The sequence below is a fragment of the Podarcis cretensis genome (assembly GCF_951804945.1).
Source record: "Podarcis cretensis genome assembly, chromosome: 12".
In the NCBI taxonomy this organism is placed as follows: Eukaryota; Metazoa; Chordata; class Lepidosauria; order Squamata; family Lacertidae; genus Podarcis; species Podarcis cretensis.
Genome location: NC_137181.1, coordinates 38,515,988 through 38,538,399, shown reverse-complemented (window position 1 = coordinate 38,538,399; position 22,412 = coordinate 38,515,988). Strand labels below are relative to the sequence as shown.

General features: G+C 43.1%; 1 protein-coding gene across 1 annotated transcript in view; it reads right to left on the bottom strand.

Annotated features, from left to right (window-relative positions):
- Positions 1–14,806, bottom strand: part of CHN2 (chimerin 2) — a 139,657-nt gene extending 124,851 nt beyond the window's left edge. The window contains exon 1 of the mRNA XM_079948053.1: positions 14,181–14,806. Within this exon, the coding sequence (XP_079804179.1) occupies positions 14,181–14,229 (49 nt within the window). The 5' untranslated portion in view covers positions 14,230–14,806. The remainder of the gene's footprint in view (positions 1–14,180) is intronic.
- Between the last annotated feature and the right edge of the window lie 7,606 nt (positions 14,807–22,412).

Genomic DNA, 22,412 nt, shown 5'->3' with positions numbered 1-22,412 from the left:
TTTCATGAACCACAGTCCACTTCAACAGATGCATCAAATGTAACTCTGAGTTAACAGGTGCATATAACATGAATGTGCAACCATGGCTGTTCCTCAACAGCAGTCAGCGTAATGGGGCACAACCACAGAGGCACCTACCCAACGTGAGTTTACCTGAAGAGCCTGGGGCGGCGTAGAGCAGCAGCAATTTTGGGGTTATGTGTACGTACCAGTGGATACAGTTCTGTGCAGGAGCACGGTACATCTGGGCAGGTCTAATCTTGCTGCCACTCTGCTCTATCCCACCTCTGTCCAGGTAAACTGCAATGATGCCGGTGTCACATGACAGCGGCACATCACTCGAAACTACTGATGCTCCTTAGAAATAAAATAAAAGAATCCAGATACGACTTTCTAAAATGCTGCACATGTCATAACTATAGAAACTAAGCACCAAATTTTTTTTTTTGGGGGGGGGGTCCAAGTCAGTATTGATGCTCTTAACTCAGACAACAAATACCACTTAAATTAGAGAAAGCAACTTGAACTAAGGCATTGACCACGAAAGTGGGAGCCAAAAATACTTGGGATACATATGGCTTACGAGCAGCATAAAAGCAAGCAAATCAATGAAGGTCTCTGTAGTTTAAATTCACCATCAGCAGAACAAAGAATTGTATAGATTGGCAAATGGTTTGAACAACATCTTGAAAATGTAATGAGGTCAATACAGTTAAGATCAGGGACATTATTTCCAACAAAAGTGGAGCAAATTACACCATATTATGTAACTCAAGTAATGGGGAACTGGTATTAATATGGAGACCTGGTCCTTAGTCAATCTTATATAAAAATAACCAAGCATAAGTCCAAGTATATTAAAATAACTTCTCTATCTCTCCACAGCTAGTCTCCATATCTCTTGGATTCGGCTGCAGATTTCCACAGAAGATGATGTGACTTCTATGAGAAATGCAAATGCATTTTAAGCAGTGTTTTAGATTTAACAAGATCCTTTCCAAAAGCAAAAGGTTTGATAACCCAGTGGGATGTTGGATCCTTTTATAAGCTCCGGCTCCATATGGATCTTGCTATGGAGCAGCTGCAAAATAGTAGCCACACATCACAAAAAGCTGCCTTATCAGCTCTAAGAAGCTAGTCTCTTGCCCAACACAAGTGCTGTCTTGAGCTGTGGATTATCAACAATGGCTTGTTCCTTTGTAAACAACAGCTACTCAACTGGCCCTGGGCAAACTCATTCCACATTTCCTCAGAAGTGGCTAACAGGTGCCCACTTGTGTAAGACTACCACAAAGCAAGTATCTCCAAAACGGACCACTTGAAGCTTTGCTTAGTAGTTACAGTGTGAATCAAATATCTTATTTTTCAAATTTGGTTAAAGTTGTCAGGAAGGCTCAAAATACAGAATACTAACCATGTTTCTTATGGTAATAATCTGCCTCTTTCTCTGGCACAAGCAACAGTAGATCTGAGGCACACCCGGTACCTGATTTTCCCATGGGATCTTAAACAAATGAGTCTGTTCTAGGCTTTGCCTTAAAAGCCCAGCTCATACAGTGTACACAATGAAGAGAGATATTGTACAGGACAGAAAGTCATAATAGTAATTATATTTATGAAGTGTCGTAACAAAAGCTACTTTCAAGCCCACATGTTTTGATGCTTAATTTGTTACAAACTGACTGCTTCAATTACAGCAGGGCCAGCACTCCATATTCACAAAATAAGCTAAAAGGAACCCATACAAAGACAAGAGCTATTGTTCTACATTTTCAATTAAAAGGAAGTATCTGGTATGAATCAAATACAACAAGCAATCCAAGAATTTAGGAGAGCTTGACACCACCAAATGTCTGAATAAGCAGTAGGTACTAAAATAGATGCTTTCTCATTTATCATAGAAGAAAAAACAGTCTGAGTTCTGGGGTCTTAAATACACTAATCTGGAAGTAAATTGCACTGAAAATCACCAAAGTGGGTGCAATTTGTTTCTACGTGCACCCATCTGTCCCTGAGGATCTATTAAAATTTGTGTTCAGTACAATGAGTAACACATGTAAGAGCCACTGATACAACCATAACCACCTGAAAGCAATGCCCATTGTAGTGATAGTTGAGAACTGTGTTCCTATATATACACACTACAGTATAAAACTAGGGAACATATTTAGAAAAATACAACTTGAGATAAATAAATCTTGACTGCCACATGCTCCTCACCTGGGACAATTCCAGCTTGAATGCCTGATAAAAAAAGAGGTCAGATCTCCTGTCCTGTACTTTTAACAACTGTGTAGAAAGAAAGGAAAATCCAGCAGGTGTAGCTCACATAACAAGCAACACCGTCTGAAATTCTCTCTTCTTCCAAAGTATTAAAAGTGTAGCAATTGTGTCCTCCTTTTCACCTTGCCACCTTAAAACTAGAGTGGACCTGACTCCCACCACTTTTTTGCATATATGCAAATGCCTTGAGAAGTGTAAAGTACAAATAGCATTTTTTAAATTATAATCACCACAGAAAGAAAACAATTTCAATTTAAGAGCTGCCGTCTTGTCCTAGCGGCACAGTGTATTTTACATGGCAAAACGGATGAAACAAAAATAAAAAGGATGCCTTATTAAAGGACAATGCTAACTTATATACTGTACAATCTCATCATTTTCTTAGTATTTAGGGCCCAGTGTTTGTTCTCCAACTTCTGACAGCATCAGGTCAAGAAGGTCTCTCAGCATACAAACCATCTCCTGTAAAATACTGACACCATGCATTTTAGACACATGACCTTCCCCCCTCCAACGTCACACACATTCAATTACTACTGAACCCTAACACCATCTGATATGATTGCCTGGCAACCTATTTACTCTGAAAATACACTCCAAAATATTATATGTTGTGCTCTCCTTATTGTGGCATTAAATAAAACCAACATATCTTTGAAAAATGATTTCCTTTCTTAAGCTGACATTTATTAAAGTGAGTTGTACTTTCCACTTCTCAGGCTGTTTCTCAGTGGCTGAGTTCTAGAATTAAAAAATATACATGGATTAGTAGAGTCAAAGAATCCAACTGGACTGATTCAAGGATCCCAGTTATACTCATTTAGAAGTAACAAATGTTTACTGTTAACTGGGTAGCTAAATTAACAAACCAGTGCTTAGGGTGATATACCACAGAGCCTAGTTAAACTAAAACATGAGAAATATTGAAGTTCAAAGTGTGAAATAGATTTTAAAAAATTAAGGTAGCAAGATAATGAAGCTATGAAATTTATATAGAAACCAAATTGTCAGTACTGTAATTAAAAAGTACTATCCTATCTTGACAAGTAATAACAAATAAATTATTTAAAGGCAAGCATTTTTGCTACTCCTATATAGGTTGGCTCATGGGTATGCAAACTAAGGCCCGGGGGCTGGATCTGGCCCAATGGTCTTCTAAATCCAGCCCGTGGACGGTGCGGAAATCAGCGTGTTTTTACATGAGTAGAATGTGTCCTTTTATTTAAAATGCATCTCTGGGTTATTTGTATGTTTCCACTTAACAGACTGTCTCTCCCCCCCTTTCTCCAAGCCTGTGGTTTTGTGAAAGATTGTGCTTGTAAAGTAATTATTGATATATCTTGAGCATTAACAACCCCCAATGGATTTTACCATTTACTGTAAACACAAAACTTTTCAGAGACCTGCTTAGAGCTATGTCCTTGGCTACTGTTGACTGCAGCAGGAACCTTTGTGAGGAAATTTGTTACATTTGTCTAAACAGCTAGTTTCATTTGGCTGCTCAGCAAACCACAGAGCTTGAGTGGATTTAATTTAATTAAGATTAATTTACTAATACAAATACATAATATTTACATAGTCTTTGTTTCTAATAAGCTTTGATGGTATTAAGGAATTAGCTTTCAAACTGAAATATTGGGAACTAAAAGCACAAAAAAGCAGATCCCAAATTACCATGGAATAACTAGGCATCGTGTCACTACAGAAAATGCACCAAATCCCAAATTGGTAAGTTTCCAAGGAAATTTATATTGTACGAGGCACGTCCAACAGGTAGATCATGATAATAACTTTGGCTCCCCTAAAAAAAGCTCAACACTTTTGTCCTACACCCCCAAAAAGGGGGTAGATCACTTCACTGCCAGTTTTTAACAGTAGATCGCAGTCTCTTGGGAGTTGGCCACCCCTGGTATATACCATATCTGTGGATTCTTATATACAGTTTGCAAAACGATTTGAAATGAGAGCAATTTGGGAAGCATGCAGAGGGAGAATTGACTTTCCTGAGTAACAAGTTGCCCTCAGCAAATCTGGGAGGTTTTCCAGGCCTGTGTTCTAGTTTAAAACTCCCTGTTGTTCTTTCCTTTGAACAGCAACCCTAACGGTGCAGAGAAGTGGAGCTCTGTGGAACAGCACTATTGTTACACAGTGGTACCTCGGTTTATGAACTTAATCCATTCCGGAAGTCCGTTCTTAAACTGAAACTGTTCTTAAACTGAGGCATGCTTTCCCTAATGAGGCCTCCCACCACCGGTGCCCTTCCACCATTCGGATTCCGTTCTTAAATAGAGGTAAAGTTCTCAAACCGGGACACTATTTCCGGTTTTGTAGAGTTTGTAAACCAAATTGTTCTTAAACCGGACTGTTCTTAAACCGAGGTTTAAGAACCCTTCTTTTTGCCAGCTGGCCCAGTTGCCTAGTCTGGAATGGTCCTACACACAAACCCTTCGCAGGGTTCCTGTCCCCATGGAGGGAGCCCTATGTGTGCACATGTGTCTGTATATAAAGGTAAAGGTAAAGGTAAAGGGACCCCTGACCATTAGATCCAGTTGTGGCCGACTCTGGGGTTGCGGAAGCCAGCATACAGCTTCCGGGTCATGTGGCCAGCATGACTAAGCTGCTTCTGGCGAACCAGAGCAGCACACGTAAACACCGTTTACCTTCCCGCCGAAGCGGTACCTATTTATCTACTTGCACTTGACGTGCTTTCGAACTGCTAGGTTGGCAGGAGCAGGGACCGAGCAAAGGGAGCTCACCCCGTTGCAGGGATTCAAACCGCCAAACTTCTGATTGGCAAGTCCTAGGCTCTGTGGTTTAACCCACAGTGCCACCCGCGTCCCTATATAAGCCCCTCTATTGGCATCTTGGGAGTGGGGCTAGCTGCATGTGCTTGAAAGCCCCATCACACGGTTGGTACCTACAGATACTGCATGCAGAGAACTACAGTGTTAAGATAGTTTTATACTACGGCCAGATCATGCATATATGTGTTTGTGTGTTGGTAAATGAAGCACCGATGAAAACTTCCATTTCAGCGCAATCACCTTTTCTCTGTTATGTTGCCATTGTTTCATTAGGTTTTAAAATGATGTCTGATGTGATTTTAAAGAATTATAGGTATTCTTTGGTATGGTTTGTTTGCTACAGTTTTTTCAGCAGAATACACAGTGTAGATGTACTTGAAGGGAATAAATTCTTGAAAAAGCAATTATATTGTGGGTAGAGGAATTCCACGTTTTCTCTATAAGACAATTCCAAAACCACTTTTCACCTCTGCAGGCTGAACTTGTATTTCTCTTATGTTGAAGCTTTTTTCTAACATTGTGAATTGAAATGTTTTTTTCAGAAATCTCTGGAAATGGATATAAGGAGCCATGGGTCAGCAAACGTATTCATCAGGGGGCCGGTCCACTGTTCCTGAGACCTTGTGGGTGGCTGTACTATATTTTGAAAAATAATAATGAATTGCATTGCCCTACAAATACATTTTCCTGAGCTACACATATTTAGATCATAGCTGTCAACTTACAGATTGGAAAATAAGGGACCAGCAGCCACGGAAATAAGGGATCAGCAGCCAAAATAAGGGATTTTCAGAGCACAGGTATGTTTGACTTCTGAGCCTCTCTGAGCCAAAGGCAGAAAGCCCAGCCAGCAGCCGAACGAAGCCTCAAGCGGTGGTTCCCATAGCGCAGCAACCCGGCAAAGGGGATGCAGAAAGGAAAACTACCGTCACCTCTCCGCTGGGAAGCGCTGAGCAAAGGCGAGTCCCCAGGCAACACAGCCGATTTGATGGCGCAAGGCGTGCAAGCGCCACCCCCCAGTCGTTCTTAGACTCCTTATTGGGTGAGCAACGCAGCCAAGCAACACAGTTGGAGCCTCCCTCCTCCCTGGCCGGCAGGGAGTGAGGGAGAGGAGCTGCTTCCTTTGAAACCCTGGAAATTTAAGGGACATCATCAATAAAGGAAAGCGGGACATGGCGCTGGGATAAGGGACTTTCCCGCCAAATAAGGGACGGTTGACAGCTATGATTTAGATCTGTCACAATATCTGACCTATGTTTTAAGTTGCCTTGTTTCATTACTTCATCGGTCTTTTGGCTAAAATCAAGGGTAGTATTTATTCTTACAAGTTGTTTCATTTTATGTAACATAGAAAGATTTCTAAAAAGAAAAGCTAAGTAACCACTAGAGTTTGGCACCCACCGCAGAAGGCAAAGTAGTTTTGGGGAAAGAACTATTCAATCACGTTTTTCTTGGAAAAACCAATTTGACTTCCAGAAACCCTTAGTTTCTATGTATTATGTAAACAGAGTATTCTTTTATTTTGCCCAAGGAATTTCCCATATTTCCACTGCTACCACCCAGCTGAATTCAAAATTCTGTAGAAGCTCTCCATAACAGCCCAAGAGGGGAACAGATGAAGAACTTTTAAATTAGGAATGACTCATTTGGTACTCAAATCCTGCTGAAACCCAACCTGCACATATGCCAGCCTTCTCCAGCTTAGTGCTCTGCAGCTGATGTTGGACTCCAAGTCTCATCAGCCCCAGCTAGCCCTGCCAATGGTCAGAGACGATGCAAGTTGGAGTCCAAAACATCTGGAGGGCACCAGGTTGGGGAATCCTGATCTAGCCTACTCTGCCAGTGGTTCTCCATGATTTCCAACAGCAGGCTTTCCAAATCGCATTCTACCTGTTCCTTTGAACTGGAAATAACAGCAACTGAATCTGGGGCCTTCTGCACCCAAACTACAACTTCTGCCATTAATATATTGTTCCTTCCCTTAAGCACATTAGCCAACTGAAACCCCTATTGCCGAAGACACAAGCCAGCCTCTCAAGGGCACTTACTAGACTGATATTACTTCCTAATAAGCATAGTGGGATTGCCAAGCCCAAGCTTCCTCAACCTTTGGCCCTCCAGATGTTTTAAGACTACAATCCCCATCATCCCTGACCATTGGTCCTGCTAGCTGGGGATCATGGGAGTTGTAGGCCAAAAACATCTGGAGGGCCAAGGTTGAGGAAGCCTACCCAAGCCTATTTGCTTCAGAAAGTACAATAATTATTAGAGCAGGAACTCTACCTGCATAGTTTGTGGCATCCTAACATCAAGAAGATCTGTAGATTCTTAACTTCAAGAAGCTTTGCAGAATATAAAGTTTTATTAAGAATAAGATAAGTGCATGTATACTGCTGTTAGAGACTTAAGGGAACTTCCTGGTATACTACCCTGTAAGGGGGCAGGTTCTTTCTCAGTAACTAATCCCAGCTCACCACTGGGGATCCTGACAACAGGTTGTAACAAACAGTGGTTCATAACTGTGGCCACCCTTCCAGGGGTCTCACCCTTCACTTTTCCACAGGCAGACCTTAAACACCATTTCAAATTCGGCTTCCCACCACCACCACAAACAGCACCTCATAACAGGGGAAAGACCTATATACCAGGTACAGTTCAGATAATACTTTTATTCCTTTATTTTCACATGCTACTTTCATGCACAGCTTGTGTAGTAGCTTATCTAAAATGGGAAGACCCATTTAACCTTCTCATACAGATGAGGGTTTTTGGGGACCTGAAGCACACAGATGGCTCTAGAGATATCACACGGCACCAAAACATCCTTGTTCTTAAACATGCATGTAATGTCCCGACTAAATCCTTAAAAGTTCAGGTGTAATATCGCTTCGCTTGAGCCTGGTCTTTCACTCTAGCTGAAAAATCATGGCATGTGTTAAGGGATCAGCAAACTTTTTCAGCAGGGGGCCGGTCCACTGTCCCTCAAACGTTGTGGGGGGCCGGACTATACTTTGGGGAAAAAATATGAACAAATTCCTACGCCCCACAAATAACCCAGAGATGCATTTTAAATAAAAGGACACATTCTACTCATGTAAAAACACGCTGATTCCCAGCTCATGTCACATGCTGTGAAAAATGTCCTTAGTCTTGCAAATTTATCACAAAAGTTATTAGTCCCAAGAAATTCATGTTAGTATGTGTGTATCTTTCTTTATCTATTTATACCTTAAAATGAAACTTTTTTTTTTTATCAATTTCTCTCTACATGCATCATACCCCCCAACTGTCCTGATTTAAGTGGGACAGCCCATTTTGGGGGCTGTGCTCTCATGCAAGTCACATGACCCACGCAGGAGCACAGCCTTGAAAGGTGAGCATCCCAATTTTAGTACTGGCCAAGTGGGAAGGCATGGGATGTGTTCCTACCGTCAGTGAAAGGGGCCGGGGTTGTGCCTTTACACTGCAGCTGGAACATCTGCACAAGCCACTGTTCCTGTGCAGCAGGTCACAGGATCAGGCAAAATACTGAACCGCTTCTAGCACAGCTACCAGAGCAAAAATTCCTAACCCAAACCATATCTAGTAGCACACAATTTTTCACCTGATTGCTCAGGCCTTTCATCTATGCAATGCATGCTAGCTATAAATACGTCAAGTGGAAGACAGAATAATTTCATGCCTTTTGGAATTACAAAAAGGAGAATCAAAATGATAACTGATAGATAGGTGACAGCATGAATGCCTCCATCCCTGAGCGGTTTCTGCCCTCTCAACAATAATTTGGAAAGTGTTTAGGTGTGATTAAAATGGCATTTGGAATTATAAGAGTAGGTAATAAAAGTATGCAGGTGTAGATTACCTTTGTGTCTGTTATGTCTTATACATTCCAAACAAGTTTTTAATCAAGCTCGCTCAGAATTAAAGAATCCTGCCTTGTAATTTGCCACTTTTTGCCTAGGACTAGTTGTAATTGTGCTCTGGCAAGCACCCAAAGGGCAAAACTACCCAAGCTTGTCAGGATCAAGCCCACACCAAGTGTTGAACTGATATCCTGAGGAATGTGAAATAGGTATGTGAAGAAACTAGGGCATTTCAGAGACCAGTTGTGTCAGCTGATCTCTTTAGGCAAGATTGAGCAGTTGCCTAATATTTCTAAAAGCTTCCAGGCCAGTCTTGGTTGCTCATTTCAGCAAAGAGGGTCACCTCCAGACAACCTATTGAACGTTCATCCCGATTTGTTTGCAGTGAGGTTAGACAAGGTCGCATGATGCGACTGTTATTCCACACTTTAGTGTACATTTTCCCATCACATTCCCTATGGCAAATAGTCCAGTAATTCTGAGAAGCAGGTTTGTTGCACAAAAACTCCACATCAATTTCAATTGCCCAATCTGCATTCGACTGCCAGCACAAAGTCAAAGAGAAACTGCATGAATGCCATTCTGTCTGGTCTGCTGCCCTGGGTACTCTGTTTTTCACCTACCATACAATTTGGTAGGTGCAACCTGCTTTTTACCTACCATTCAGAAAGCATACCTAATTATTCTGAACCAAAAAGAATCCACTATATTATTTCGTTTTATTTCAATTATAAATATATGGCTTGATCTTTGAGGTGCAGTTTGCAGCTTTTGGGGGGAGTTGGTGTGCCAATTTTTTACCCTAGTTCTCCTACTGCTTCTTAAATCAACGCTCCCTGAATGGCACATGAATGACCCCCATCTATCAAAGCAGTAGTAAGAACAGTAACAGTCGTATTTTATATTGATTCTGTACTTTGTCCATAGAAAATGTGTCCTTTGCAAGAAGCAGAACGTCTTATGATGGAAAGTCAAATGAGAAGAAATAATTATATATAATCTGAAAAATTATTCTTCTTAAACCCAACTATGCTCTGGCTGTTCATTTTTAAAAACTGGACTATGTAGTTAGATGCTATTAGAAAATGCTCAGAAACTTGCTGAGTTCTGAGAAATAAAAACCACAGACAGCCAAAATGCAGCTGCATGAAGTCAAATGCGCTGGACCCACATATACTGGAAACATCACTTAAGGGAAAAAATACTGACATTTTTACTGAAAAGTATATGAAACAGATATGGTGGTTACATCTTTTATTGGACGTACTTCTGTTTGAGTAAAGATACACTCTAAAATGAGGAATAACACCCCATCAGACATGAAACAACACAGAGCTTAAAACTGAGGCATAGCGAGGAATACAAATGTGTTGCTTTTAAGAGCAGAAATGCAGGGGGAATATTTAAAATATTTACAAATGGGAATATGAATGTCTCGTGACATTAAGCTCTTGAACACTTAGTTAATCCTTCATATGCCAGAGCATGATATAATTACACCAGTCCTTGAGCCCTATGGTACGATATAAACCATAGAAGCATTTTAATTTAAACATCATAAAGATGCCAAGATTTTTTTTTCAAAAATGCCCCAAAGATTTGATTTCTCTCAACTCATCTTATCCCATGCTGTTTCACAACGACTCATAGCCACCATAAGTTCCTTGCCCCACCTCTTCCAGCTTCCAAGCTGAATATGTATGGTACTCAGTATGCCTCCAGATGGCTACTCTTTTGTGGTGATTCACATGCATAAAGGTAAAGGTAAAGGGACCCCTGACCATTAGGTCCAGTCGTAGCCGACTCTGGGGTTGCGGCGCTCATCTTGCTTTATTGGTCGAGGGAGCCGGAGTACAGCTTCCAGGTCATGTGGCCAGCATGACTAAGCCGATTCTGGCAAACCAGAGCAGCACACGGAAACGCCGTTTACCTTCCCACCAGAGCGGTACCTATTTATCTACTTGCACTTTGACGTGCTTTCAAACTGCTAGGTTGGCAGGAGCAGGGACCAAGCAACGGGAGCTCACCCCGTTGCGGGGATTCGAACCGCCAACCTTCTGATCGGCAAGTCCTAGGCTTTGTGGTTTAACCCACAGCGCCACCCGCATCCCTCGATTCACATGCATAGAATCATTGAATTGGAGAGTTGGAAGGGACCACCAGGGTCATCTAGTCCAACTGCCTAGATTGAAGAAATCTTTTTGCCCAATATGGGGCTCGAACCCACAACCCTGATATTAAGCCTCTCATGCTCTACTATCCCGCAGGCACTCAGCGGAAATGTAGGTATATGCAAATAGTGCTCTGTGACCCTAGGGCAACAAATCCACTTTAAAAAAAAGAAAAGAATTATTGCAGTTACAAAAGTGATGAAGAACTGCACTGAAAAGTGAGGGATGAATGGATTATTAACATGGAGATGTCCAACTTCCCCCATTCTTGCCCCACCAGCTAGTCAGGATGCATGCTCATTGTCAAATAACTGCACCCTAAACAAATTGGAAGCAATGCTCAATAAAGACCAGACATAATCTAACTACCATGTAAGCTTTGTTCGAGCAAAACAGGAAGAATGCTGACTAAATAGGTCATCTGGAGGAGACCTGAGTGCTTCTTTTTTTCCAGTTCCACAGCATTACCCATTTCCCTCATTTTACTGTGAATTATCTTAATCTGTCTTTTGATATATAGGCACATAAGTAAGCCTTCTGAGTAATGTAGGATTAGTGGAAAGAGTATACTACCCACATGAACTGGACCACAGGTTTAGTCAACATAGGAAATGCTGAAGTACAGTGGTACCTCGGGTTAAATACTTAATTCGTTCCAGAGGTCCGTTCTTAACCTGAAACTGTTCTTAACCTGAAGCACCACTTTAGCTAATGGGGCCTCCCGCTGCCGCTGGAACACGATTTCTGTTCTCATCCTGAAGCAAAGTTCTTAACCCGAGGTACTATTTCTGGGTTAGCGGAGTCTGTAATCTGAAGCGTCTGTAACCTGAAGCGTATGTAACCCGAGGTACCACTGTACCTCATGAGCGTCCATTGGTCTAACTCTGTGTAAGATTATCCTGTTTATTCTGTTCTTTAAAAAAGTTATTGAGAAAAAGAATGGATATTGCGCATAACTGCTAAACTTAATCATATACGAACTATCTACCTTATCTTGGTTCAAACATATCAAAAATTAGATACCGGCTTTCAGCTTTTCGAGTCCTGACCTTCAGTATAAGATACAGGTTCTGAAGTTCTGGTTCATGTGAAACATGAACTTCAGCATATTAAAAATATGTATTTTGGACTCACCACAGAAATTTGAGCTTCTCTTGATTCAAGAATGTGTTACCTCTCCCCATGTGAATCTCACAATTTTAATGTGCAAGATTCATCACATGTTAGAGTGCTAGGTTTTTTAATTTCACAAAACAGCATTCAGTGAGAACCTGACTAATGGGCTTTAAGCAAGCTGTTCTCAGGTGATGACTGCTTACAGCTTCATCTTGCCAAAAACACCATTCCAATTCTAGTCCTCATAAGCATACACACTGAGGTTTTCTACTACTAGCACTAATTTTTACAGCTTTAATGAAGGAAACACTTGTGTCTAATTTTATTAACGAAAAGAAAAGCTTTCAAGAAGGTGACAGAATTCTTTACTGAACATTTACATTAGGAGTATTCAGCAGAAATAGAAAACCTTTAACTTAGGCTCCAATCCTAAACACACTTACAACGCACACACTCAATGGATGCAATGGGACTACTTTCCAAGTAAGGAATTGCATTAAAAGGTAAAGGTACCCCTGCCCGTACGGGCCAGTCTTGACAGACTCTGGGGTTGTGCGCCCATCTCACTTAAGAGGCCAGGGGCCAGCGCTGTCCGGAGACACTTCCGGGTCACGTGGCCAGCGTGACATCGCTGCTCTGGCGAGCCAGAGCCGCACACGGAAACGCCGTTTACCTTCCCGCTGGTAAGCGGTCCCTATTTATCTACTTGCACCCGGAGGTGCTTTCGAACTGCTAGGTTGGCAGGCGCTGGGACCGAGCAGCGGGAGCGCACCCCGCCGCAGGGATTCGAACCGCCGACCTTTCGATCGGCAAGCCCTAGGCGCTGAGGCTTTAACCCACAGCGCCACCTGCGTCCCTTAGGAATTGCATTATGCAGCTGCAATCCTACGTATACTTAGTAGAGAATAAGTCTATTGAAATCAGTAGGACTGAATAAACAAACATAGGAATGGTTGCCCACCTTTTCTTTTGGGGAAAGGCATTTACAAGCTGTCTGGTTTGATAACATCACTCTCAAATCTATTCAAGAAACTCAGAAGTTACAGTAAAGAATGGAATAATAAGAAGCTTGATGCAGCTTGACTTGCCTTCCTCCATATTTGAGAAGCACTGTTTTCCATGTTGATCGTTACTAGTTCACCTCCCAGATAATATAAGCAAGAAATTGCCACACATCACCTATGAGTTTGGCTCAGCCCTGCATGGAAGGCTTACCATCACACACACTAATCCACCTATGTCAGAAAATGAAGAAGAATGTGAAAGTGGGTTGCAACTGCTTGCTCCATAGGACTTGGTAACTGAACAGGTGTAATCACACTTGGGAGGAACTGCTCAGCCAAGCACAGATATTTTTAGAAACTGCTGGTGTTCCGAACAATGACGAGAGAATGGCTTGCATTATTCAAAATAGTTAAACTCCAAGTAGTGAAGTTGAAATCAATGGACTTCAGTCACGTCCATTCATTTGAAGGTGTCTACTCTGAATACGACCACCACCGTGATTTTATTCATCTTCTTGCTTGAGCAGGGTGTGAATGTGTTACGGTATCAGAGGTTTAACGCTGGCATTTTCCATCCCCACCCCCCGAACGATTTACGGATCGAATCGTAACTGTCAGGTTGGGTTCAGCAACCTCTTGCAAACCAGGCATACAACCATCGACGGACAAAAAGGATTTTGGATGCTGCACTTTCCCCAAATCTATGCAGGAAAGCACGCACCTCACCTGCTCTTTTCTGTTACTCCTCCTGCCCTTTTGCATGCAAAGTGGAAGAAAGGAAAGGAAAATAACTTGGTGCCAAAGAGATCCTCCTCGCAGCCAGGTCCGTCCATCTAACTAACATAAATAAACAGCATTCCGGAAGGCTGGGAGGTAATCAGGGGGCAAATCCTGCCGTAAGGGGCGATTTAATTCACTCTTTTTTTTTTTTTAACTTACCGGAGGAAACCGAGGAGCCCGACAAACTGGAGTTGCTGGAGGTGGCCATCCTCTTCCTCTTGGGTTCCTTAGTGACTAGCCCAGGTGCTGCTGCTGCTGCTGCTGCTACTGCTGCTCTCCGGCTGCCGCCCCCGACCCATTGCAAAGTGCCGGAGCCGCGCTGAGCAAAGCAGCAGCAGCAGCAACAGCACCCGCTACCGCTGCTGCTGGCGCCGGGGCTCGCCTTGCCGCCCAGCCAAACAACGTGCTGCTGCCGCCGCCGCTCCACTCGCGCCCCCTTCAGCCTCCGCGAGGCGATGGAGAAGCCGCCCGGGCTGCCCGGCGAAGGGCCCCGCGCTGCGTCCAGTTCCTTTCTCCCCGCCGGAGAGGAGGAGGAGGAGAGGAGAGACTCTGGAGCCGCCCCGCCAGCTCCCTGCCTTCGCCTTTCCTCCTTCCCTCCCTCCGCCGGAGCGCCTCACTCTTGACAAGCGAGGCAGAGAGAGCGGCTCCACCTCCTCCTCCTCCGCCGCCGCCGCCTCAGCTGCCCTCACTCGCGCGCGCACACAAAGGAAGCGGAGGAGAGGCGCACGGGATGCGGGCTGCTGCTGCTGCCGCTGCTCTTGCCCTCAGGGCGGGCTACTGAGGGCGCCCAGCCCGAGGCGGGAAAACCAGGCGAGCCGCGGCCGAGCGCTTGCAAGCAGGCACCGGCGGGGCGCCGCTCCTTCCATGTGCCAAGGCTGGTCCAGCTTCGCGAAGCCGAGGCTGCCGGTCGCGCCGCCTCCGGGCGGGGGGCGGGGAGGGGCGGACGGGGATGGGGAGGGGAGACTAAGCCCGAGGAGGCGCTTCCCCAGGCGGCTGGCGCTGGTGTGGAACTTCCCGGCTCTCGTGCGGAGGGAGAAAGGAGCCCGCCGCCTCCGGACTAGGGCTCGCGCTTCTCTCTCTCTCTCCCCCCCCAAGTCTTCTTTCATAATTTATAATTTACTTTATGGGAGTCTCTCTCTCGGCATCTCCCATTCCCCCAAGCACACTTCCGAACAAACATAAGCTGCGTTTGCCACAAGAGCATAGGAACGTGCTGTTCTCCAGTGGCTTAGCGTGGGTTGTCAGCACCCGGGGCAAGGCAAGTAATTTGCGCCATGGATTTGCGCCCCCTAACCGTGGATTTGCGCCCCCTAACCCATGGATTTGCGCCCCCTAACCCATGGAACTGCCAACCTAGCAGTTCGAAAGCACCCCTGGGTGCAAGTAGATAAATAGGGACCGCTTACTAGCGGGAAGGTAAACGGCGTTTCCGTGTGCGGCTCTGGCTCTGGCTCTGGGCCAGAGCAGCGATGTCACGCTGCACGTGACCCGGAAGTGTCTCCGGACAGCGCTGGCCCCCGGCCTCTTGAGTGAGATGGGCGCACCAACCCCAGAGTCTGGCAAGACTGGCCCGTACGGGCAGGGGTACCTTTACCTTTAACCCATGGATTTGCGCCCCCTAACCCATGGATTTGTGCCCCCTAACCGTGGATTTGCGCCCCCTAACCCTAACCCCCAGATGTTGCGGCCGGCCCCCCCCCCTGCACCCCCCACGCTAAGCCACTGCTGTTCTCTTTCGGTAAAACTAGCAGTCTTTTGTTTAGGTGTCCCTGCCTTCCTTCAGTTACCTGCAGGGTTTTCCCTCCCTCGGAGAGGCAGGGCAGCCCTCTGCTGTGGGGATGCTGTTGCCTCAGGATTGCCTAGATCAGAAAGGAGGGCTGGCCTGCAAGAGCCCCCTCTGCAACTCTTCTTGCCAGTTGGGGTCGATCAGTGTCGGATTTACGGATAAGCTGAACGAGCAATAGCTTAAGGCCCCACTCTCGGTGGTGCCCCCAAAAAAGTTAAAGGGGAGTAAAAAACCTGGATGTACATTTCCAAAATATAAGATAAAAACAAATAAAATAAAACCTACTTACAGCAACAGTGTTTTGTGTTGTGTAGGCTTCTTTGATGTAAGGAATGGGCCCCACCTGCTAGCCTGCTCCCTAAAATATCACTGGTTTGTTCATTTCTATATATAGGGTGCCTACATTCTGCATGGACTTGTTGCATGGCAACATGTGCAAATGGCTTTAGATACCTATTTGGTTCATAAATTACCATATAGCATATATTCAACACAAAAAACAGTGACAATTTGTTGTTGACAAAGGACAGCTGGACATAAAAAGGGCCCCATTACCTTCAGTAGCCTGGGCCTCATCAAACCTAAATCTGGCCCTGGGATCGATTCCCTCCATTGCAAGCATGGTCTTATTTATGATATAATATAATATAATATAATATAATATAATATAATATAATATTATATTATATTATATTATATTATATTATATTATATTATATTATATTATTATAATAATTTCTTTATACTCCTGTAATAGTGGCCATGCTCATTCATGAGGAAGGCTTCAGGAGTAAACGTGAGGGACACCTGCTGCCTTGTAGGACATCTTCGGGAGAAGAAAAGGCTAAGGAGTAAACCCTACACAAATCCGGAATGGAACCCCCAAGGAGGTTGGATGGCGCCTTGTTCGCCTCCTTCTGGCAACTAGCTGCAGCCAAGCTGGTGTCAAACATATCTCTGCTTTCCTTTGGACCATATCAGTGAGGACAAGAAGACAGCCCAGGACCTCCATACACACTGCCTAGGCTTGCATGGAGGTCACTTTTGTGCCACTAAAACAACGCAGGAAGCAGCAGTTACAAGCTGCCAGACTCTGCAGACACAGCAGCTGCTGTGATTCTCCAGCGGTTTGACTGGATTAATATACTGTATTTAAGATAATCTCCCCAACCAAAAAAAGATCAGTTTAGATATAACTTACATTAACGTGCCTTTGTACTGTCTACAGTACACCTATGCTTGCAGAATATGCCCCAGATATATTGTAGTACTGTAGCTTTGACAGCTAGAATACCTCCTTTGGTTACTGTTATTGTTACATTTTGAAAGTTAAATTTAAACACTTAAGAAGAGCCCTGCTGGATCACCTACTCCAGCATCCTGTTCACAGTAGACAACCAGTTGCCTCTAGGAAGTCCACAAGAAGGACATGAGCACAGCAGCAGTGTCCTTGTTTGTGCTCCTCAGAAACAGGTATTCAGAGACATACTGTATCTGATCCTAAAGTCAAAGGAGCCCTGCCAAAAAACGAAAAGGGACGAAGGGGTTTGCTTGTTTGCAACCTTAACTGTAAAATGAAATACAGATGCAAAGTGGCCAGGAAGAATCTCACAAGAGCCATGCTACCTAATCACCCTTTTTTTTGATGAGCTGTTTCAATTCCCAGAGTTTAGCCTTGGGAAATTTACATATAATGATGTTCTCGGGAATACTGACATCCAATACAGTGGTGACAGAACAGTTAGTTTCAGCGCTCAGTTTGAGTCAGTGGTGGCTGAAGTTGGACCTCAAAATCTTTTCCAGAAGCAGCTCCTTTTAGTTTTTCAGTTCGTAGACTGCAGAAGTTTCCTCTGCAACAGGCATTAAGCTGTGACTGCCGTATGAACACATTGTTCTTTCCCTGCCTTCCATTATCTTTTGAAACTGCCACCATGCACCTTTTTATTAATATTTATTAAATATGCATACTGCTCTTCATTCAAAGATCACGGGGCGGTTCACAACATAAACACACAAAATGAAAATGCAAAATATATAATAAAACAAAAACAAAAAAGTAAGGCTGAGACCTGACAATGAAATATATGTGCTTGCTTTGCTAATTGCTAGCTCTTCACCGATATGTACAATACAGCATTGCTTTATTTCTAATTGAATGAAACACTGTCTGTATAGGGAACAGTTATGGAACAGTTCAGGAACCCCTCTGGTGGCAGCTCAGTATAGCTCATGCAATACAGTATTTAGTTATTAGTAATGTCTGCTACCACACCAGGTTCAAGGTTCTGGTTGTAATATACAAAGCCCTGAATAACTTAGGCCCAGGTTCCCCTGTACAGCCCAAGTCAATTGCTTTATGGACCAGAAGCGTGATTCATGTCAATGCAGAGTTTTGCTTTCAGTATTGTTTGTGGGCCCATTTATATGAAGTTAGATAGGTACAGTCCCTACTGAGATGCATGGTCAAAATGGTTTTACAGTCGTACCTTGGTTTTCAAACAGCTTAGTTCTCAAATGTTTTGGCTCCTGAATGCTGCAAACCCAGAAGTGCCTGCTCCAGTTTGTGAACTATTTTTGGAAGTCAAACGTTCGACGGGGCTTCCGCAGTTTCTGATTGGCTGCAAGAGCTTCCTGCAGCCAATCAGAAGCTGCACTTTGGTTTCTGAATGTTTTGGAAGTCGAACGGACTTCCGGAACGGATTCCGTTTGACTTCCAAGGTACGACTGTATTTCAAAAAGCCTTTACAACCTGAATGCTTCTCAAATGTTCTGTTTTTTTTTTTTTTTTTTTTTAGGGAAATAGATTTCAAAGACAGGAGTGCCTGGCGTGCTCTGGTCCATGGGGTCACGAAGAGTCGGACGCGACTAAACAACAGATTTCAAAAGAAAAACCTGTACACACAACACAAATAGCATCCATATTAAGTGGGAAACATTCAACACCATGAAATCGATACGTTAAAGAAAGTCACAGCGGACTGCTAAAAGAAACAAAAGGTAATCTCAGTATGAATAAAAATGCAAAATTAGTTTGTTGTGCAATATAATAAACAGTCTTCTCTGTTAACACTTTACTGCACAAGTTACCAAGGGTAATCTCTAAAGTGACATCGTTGCTACCAACATTTTGAAAATGCCCATGGGGCTTTTCCAGACAATCAGTCAATAATACATGCCACAATGTTTTAAAAGTCCCTTCAAATGTCAATAGCATAATATCCCGTGTGTAGACAATACATGGGACAATAGCCACACTGGTGCATATCTCTTTGACTTAGTTAAATGAGGGAGGCTGGGTAGAACAGGTAGATTACCTGCTTCCAAATTAACGAGTCACACAACAGGAGAGAGAAATCTCTTTTTCTTCATATATCTCTGGTTGAGTCCTCTGAAGCTGAAGGTATATAGCAGCAAGAGCATACCACCTCAAGTTTAGAAAATAATGCAGGCATGTGCGGAAAGGAAATTCATGCTGTTCACTTATGACACCATATATAAGCACCTTCTCTACAGTGGCACCTTGTAATGATTTGTTGTTGTCGTTTAGTCATGTCCGACTCTTCGTGACCCCATGGACCAGAGCACGCCAGGCACTTCTGTCTTCCACTGCCTCCCGCAGTTTGGTCAAACTCATGCTGGTAGCTTTGAGAACACTGTCCAACCATCTTGTCCTCTATCGTCCCCTTCTCCTTGTGCCCTCCATCTTTCCCAACATCAGGGTCTTTTCCAGGGAGTCTTCTCTTCTCATGAGGTGGCCAAAGTATTGGAGCCTCAGCTTCATGATCTGTCCTTCCTTGTAATGATAGAGTTTGTAATTTAGTTATATTCCCTTAGTATTAAGAAGTTCCCCTAAATTCACATGATCCAGTTCCAGGGGCATTCAAGTCACTGCAAAAGTTTCTTATTAAAGGCTCTGAAGAATGAAGTTGCTTCAAGTCATTCCCTCATTCCTCTAGCTTGACTGTAGACCAGTTACAGACCTGGTTTATAAATCTCCTTATCCTCAGAGGTGAGTGCAATCACTATATCTTTCTATGCAGCTTGAAGATGTTCCTCTTTGCCCAGACCTTTGCAGGGCTCTGAGCTTTTGTATCCAGCTGTGAAATTATTAGTGCAGGCTTGTTGTATTGCTGAGATTGTACTGGAGCCTTTAACTGTGATATATGGTTTTAATTTTTGCTGTTTCAATGGTATTGGGATTTTCTATTGTTAGCTGCCCTGAGATCATATGTGATGAAGGGTGGGACAGAAACGAAATGAGCAAATAAATAATAAAATTAATAAATATAATGTCCAAATAAGTTCCTATTTACATTCCGCAGTCATAATTAATTTGCTATATATTGGGTGTAAGCACTGCATTTTTCCTAAGGTTCAAAATGCTGTGATTTGAGTGCAGGGGAAATGTGATGTCCTTAACAACGGAATCACAGCCTCGAGGCAAGACTAGTAGAGGGCACAGAGAGAAAGAAATGTACATATATTTCACACAGAAAACAATGTGCAGAAAGGCCCACTGAGAAGCAATATTGGGAGAATCAGGTAAAAGGATGAGATGTGCATTTTGTGAAACTCAGAGAACCTTTTCATCAGCACTGCATATCTACTCCTTGCATCTAATGTCTCCAAAATTGTCTATAGCAATTTCCTGGCCTTGCTGCATTTCTTACCTGCGTTTCCAAAGCATTACTAGGGGAGTGTATATGAGGGTGTGCATCAATATCTATGCCACACAGCAGACATGGTGCCAAAACTGCATTGACATTATGCCAGCATTGCAGCCTGACTATAGAAGCACAAAGGTTTTGGATCAATTTGCTGATACACTGTTCTGTGTGCCCTGAGACTGAATGTCCTTCCCCACATCACCGATGGATATATCCCTTCTATATTTAACACTTTCTCTTTTGCAAGCTATGAGTTTACTGACAGACTGGAAAATAAATATGTTCCTCAATCTGATGTTTACTTCTGTTGGTGTTAATTAACTCATTTATTTCAGCTCTATTTTTAAATTCAGTTTATCGGTCAAATCCAGCCCATGACTAGCTGTGCAAGCCAGTTCACCCATACACCTTCTTGTCAATCAACTTTGAGACAATAGATGGTGGAGGGCTAAAAGACTTGTCTGTCTGTCTCTTATGCCTATGTGCTACTACTCAGCAGCACTGAGAATTCCACACTAATAAATATCCAGGAAAACAAATGTATACATAAGATTTGAAGTGTATACAGCTAGATAAAGGCTGTGAAGTGTCAATTCAAGGCAACATGTCGGAAAGATGGGAAATGTCAATAAAGAGGGCAGAAGGAACAAGAGCTGTAAGAGTTAAGAAATCCATAGCCACTGACCATATGCTGTAAGAAAAAATGGAGAAAGGAAGCAGGAAAATGTTGTGGCACTAAGGTAACATGACTATACTCTGCCTGTTTAGCCTCATACACTTCCATTTTTTTCCACGCTTCCTAAACTAGTTTTTCTCGTCTTGTATTGCTATTGTAATTAGAAGCAGCCAATGCTGGCTTAGCTGCCCACTTCAGGTTGCAATTAACTCATAATAAGCATGTCACAAATCTTAACCTGACTCCCCTTGATGATTTTTGTTCATGTGGTAAGATAAATATCTCTGATGGCTGATCTATGACGTCAGTCGCATACTGACTGTACAAACTCTGGGTAAATTAAGAGCATAAAACATTCCACAGGCTGTGTATAACAAAGAAAGCAATATGATTAAGAAGTGTATTTCAAGAGGAAGGTAAAACAACAAAGGAGGAATGCAATTTTTATGTAAAGCCTAAAAACAATCTCAACCCCAGCTCAAAAGATTATGTTGTTCCCTATCAAGATCGTTGTCCTCCAAGTGATTACAAAATCAAGGAAAAGCTGAGCTCCCATAAACAAGAAGGCAATGTGGTAAAGAATGCAAGCAGGAATCCAAAACTAAAGCAGAGAATATTATTTATGCTGGGAACTTGGGACAAGAAAGTGTGGGGTCAGAAGGACTGCCAGTATTCCTTCTTAGTGGTAGCACCCTAGTTGTGGAATGGTCTCTCTAGAGCTGCCTTCTTTATGGCAATTACAACATCAAGTGACGACTTCTTTAAAAATTCTCTGAGGCTTAACATCTGTGTTTTTAATATTCTGAACCACAGTTGATATGGTCTATATTAGCTGGTCATCTGCTTTTATTATGTTATAACCATGTTATTGGGTAGTTTTATGTAAATATAGAATGATCATGATCATGATGATAGTCAATGGCAAACTTCTGCAGCTTCTGACTGTGAAATGCATCAAGAAGGCTAGGACACCTATTTCCTATGTCCAACCAGAGGAGAGGTAGGTGTGAATGTCAACCCACAAAAACATTTCAGGAGGCAAGGTTCACTTCTTGAGTGAGACACACAGAAAAAAGCAAGTAGGGAAGCAAGCTCTGGAAAGTGTATTTGTGGAGGTTGCTCTCTCTGGAGCTGATGTGGTGGAGTTGTTTGTTGGAGCCATTCCTCCACTCATGTACAACTTGTATATTTGCGGATCATTGCAGATTTTACAACATGGTCAAGGAGCTGTCAGGCATGGAATGCCCAGAGTGAGGAATTAA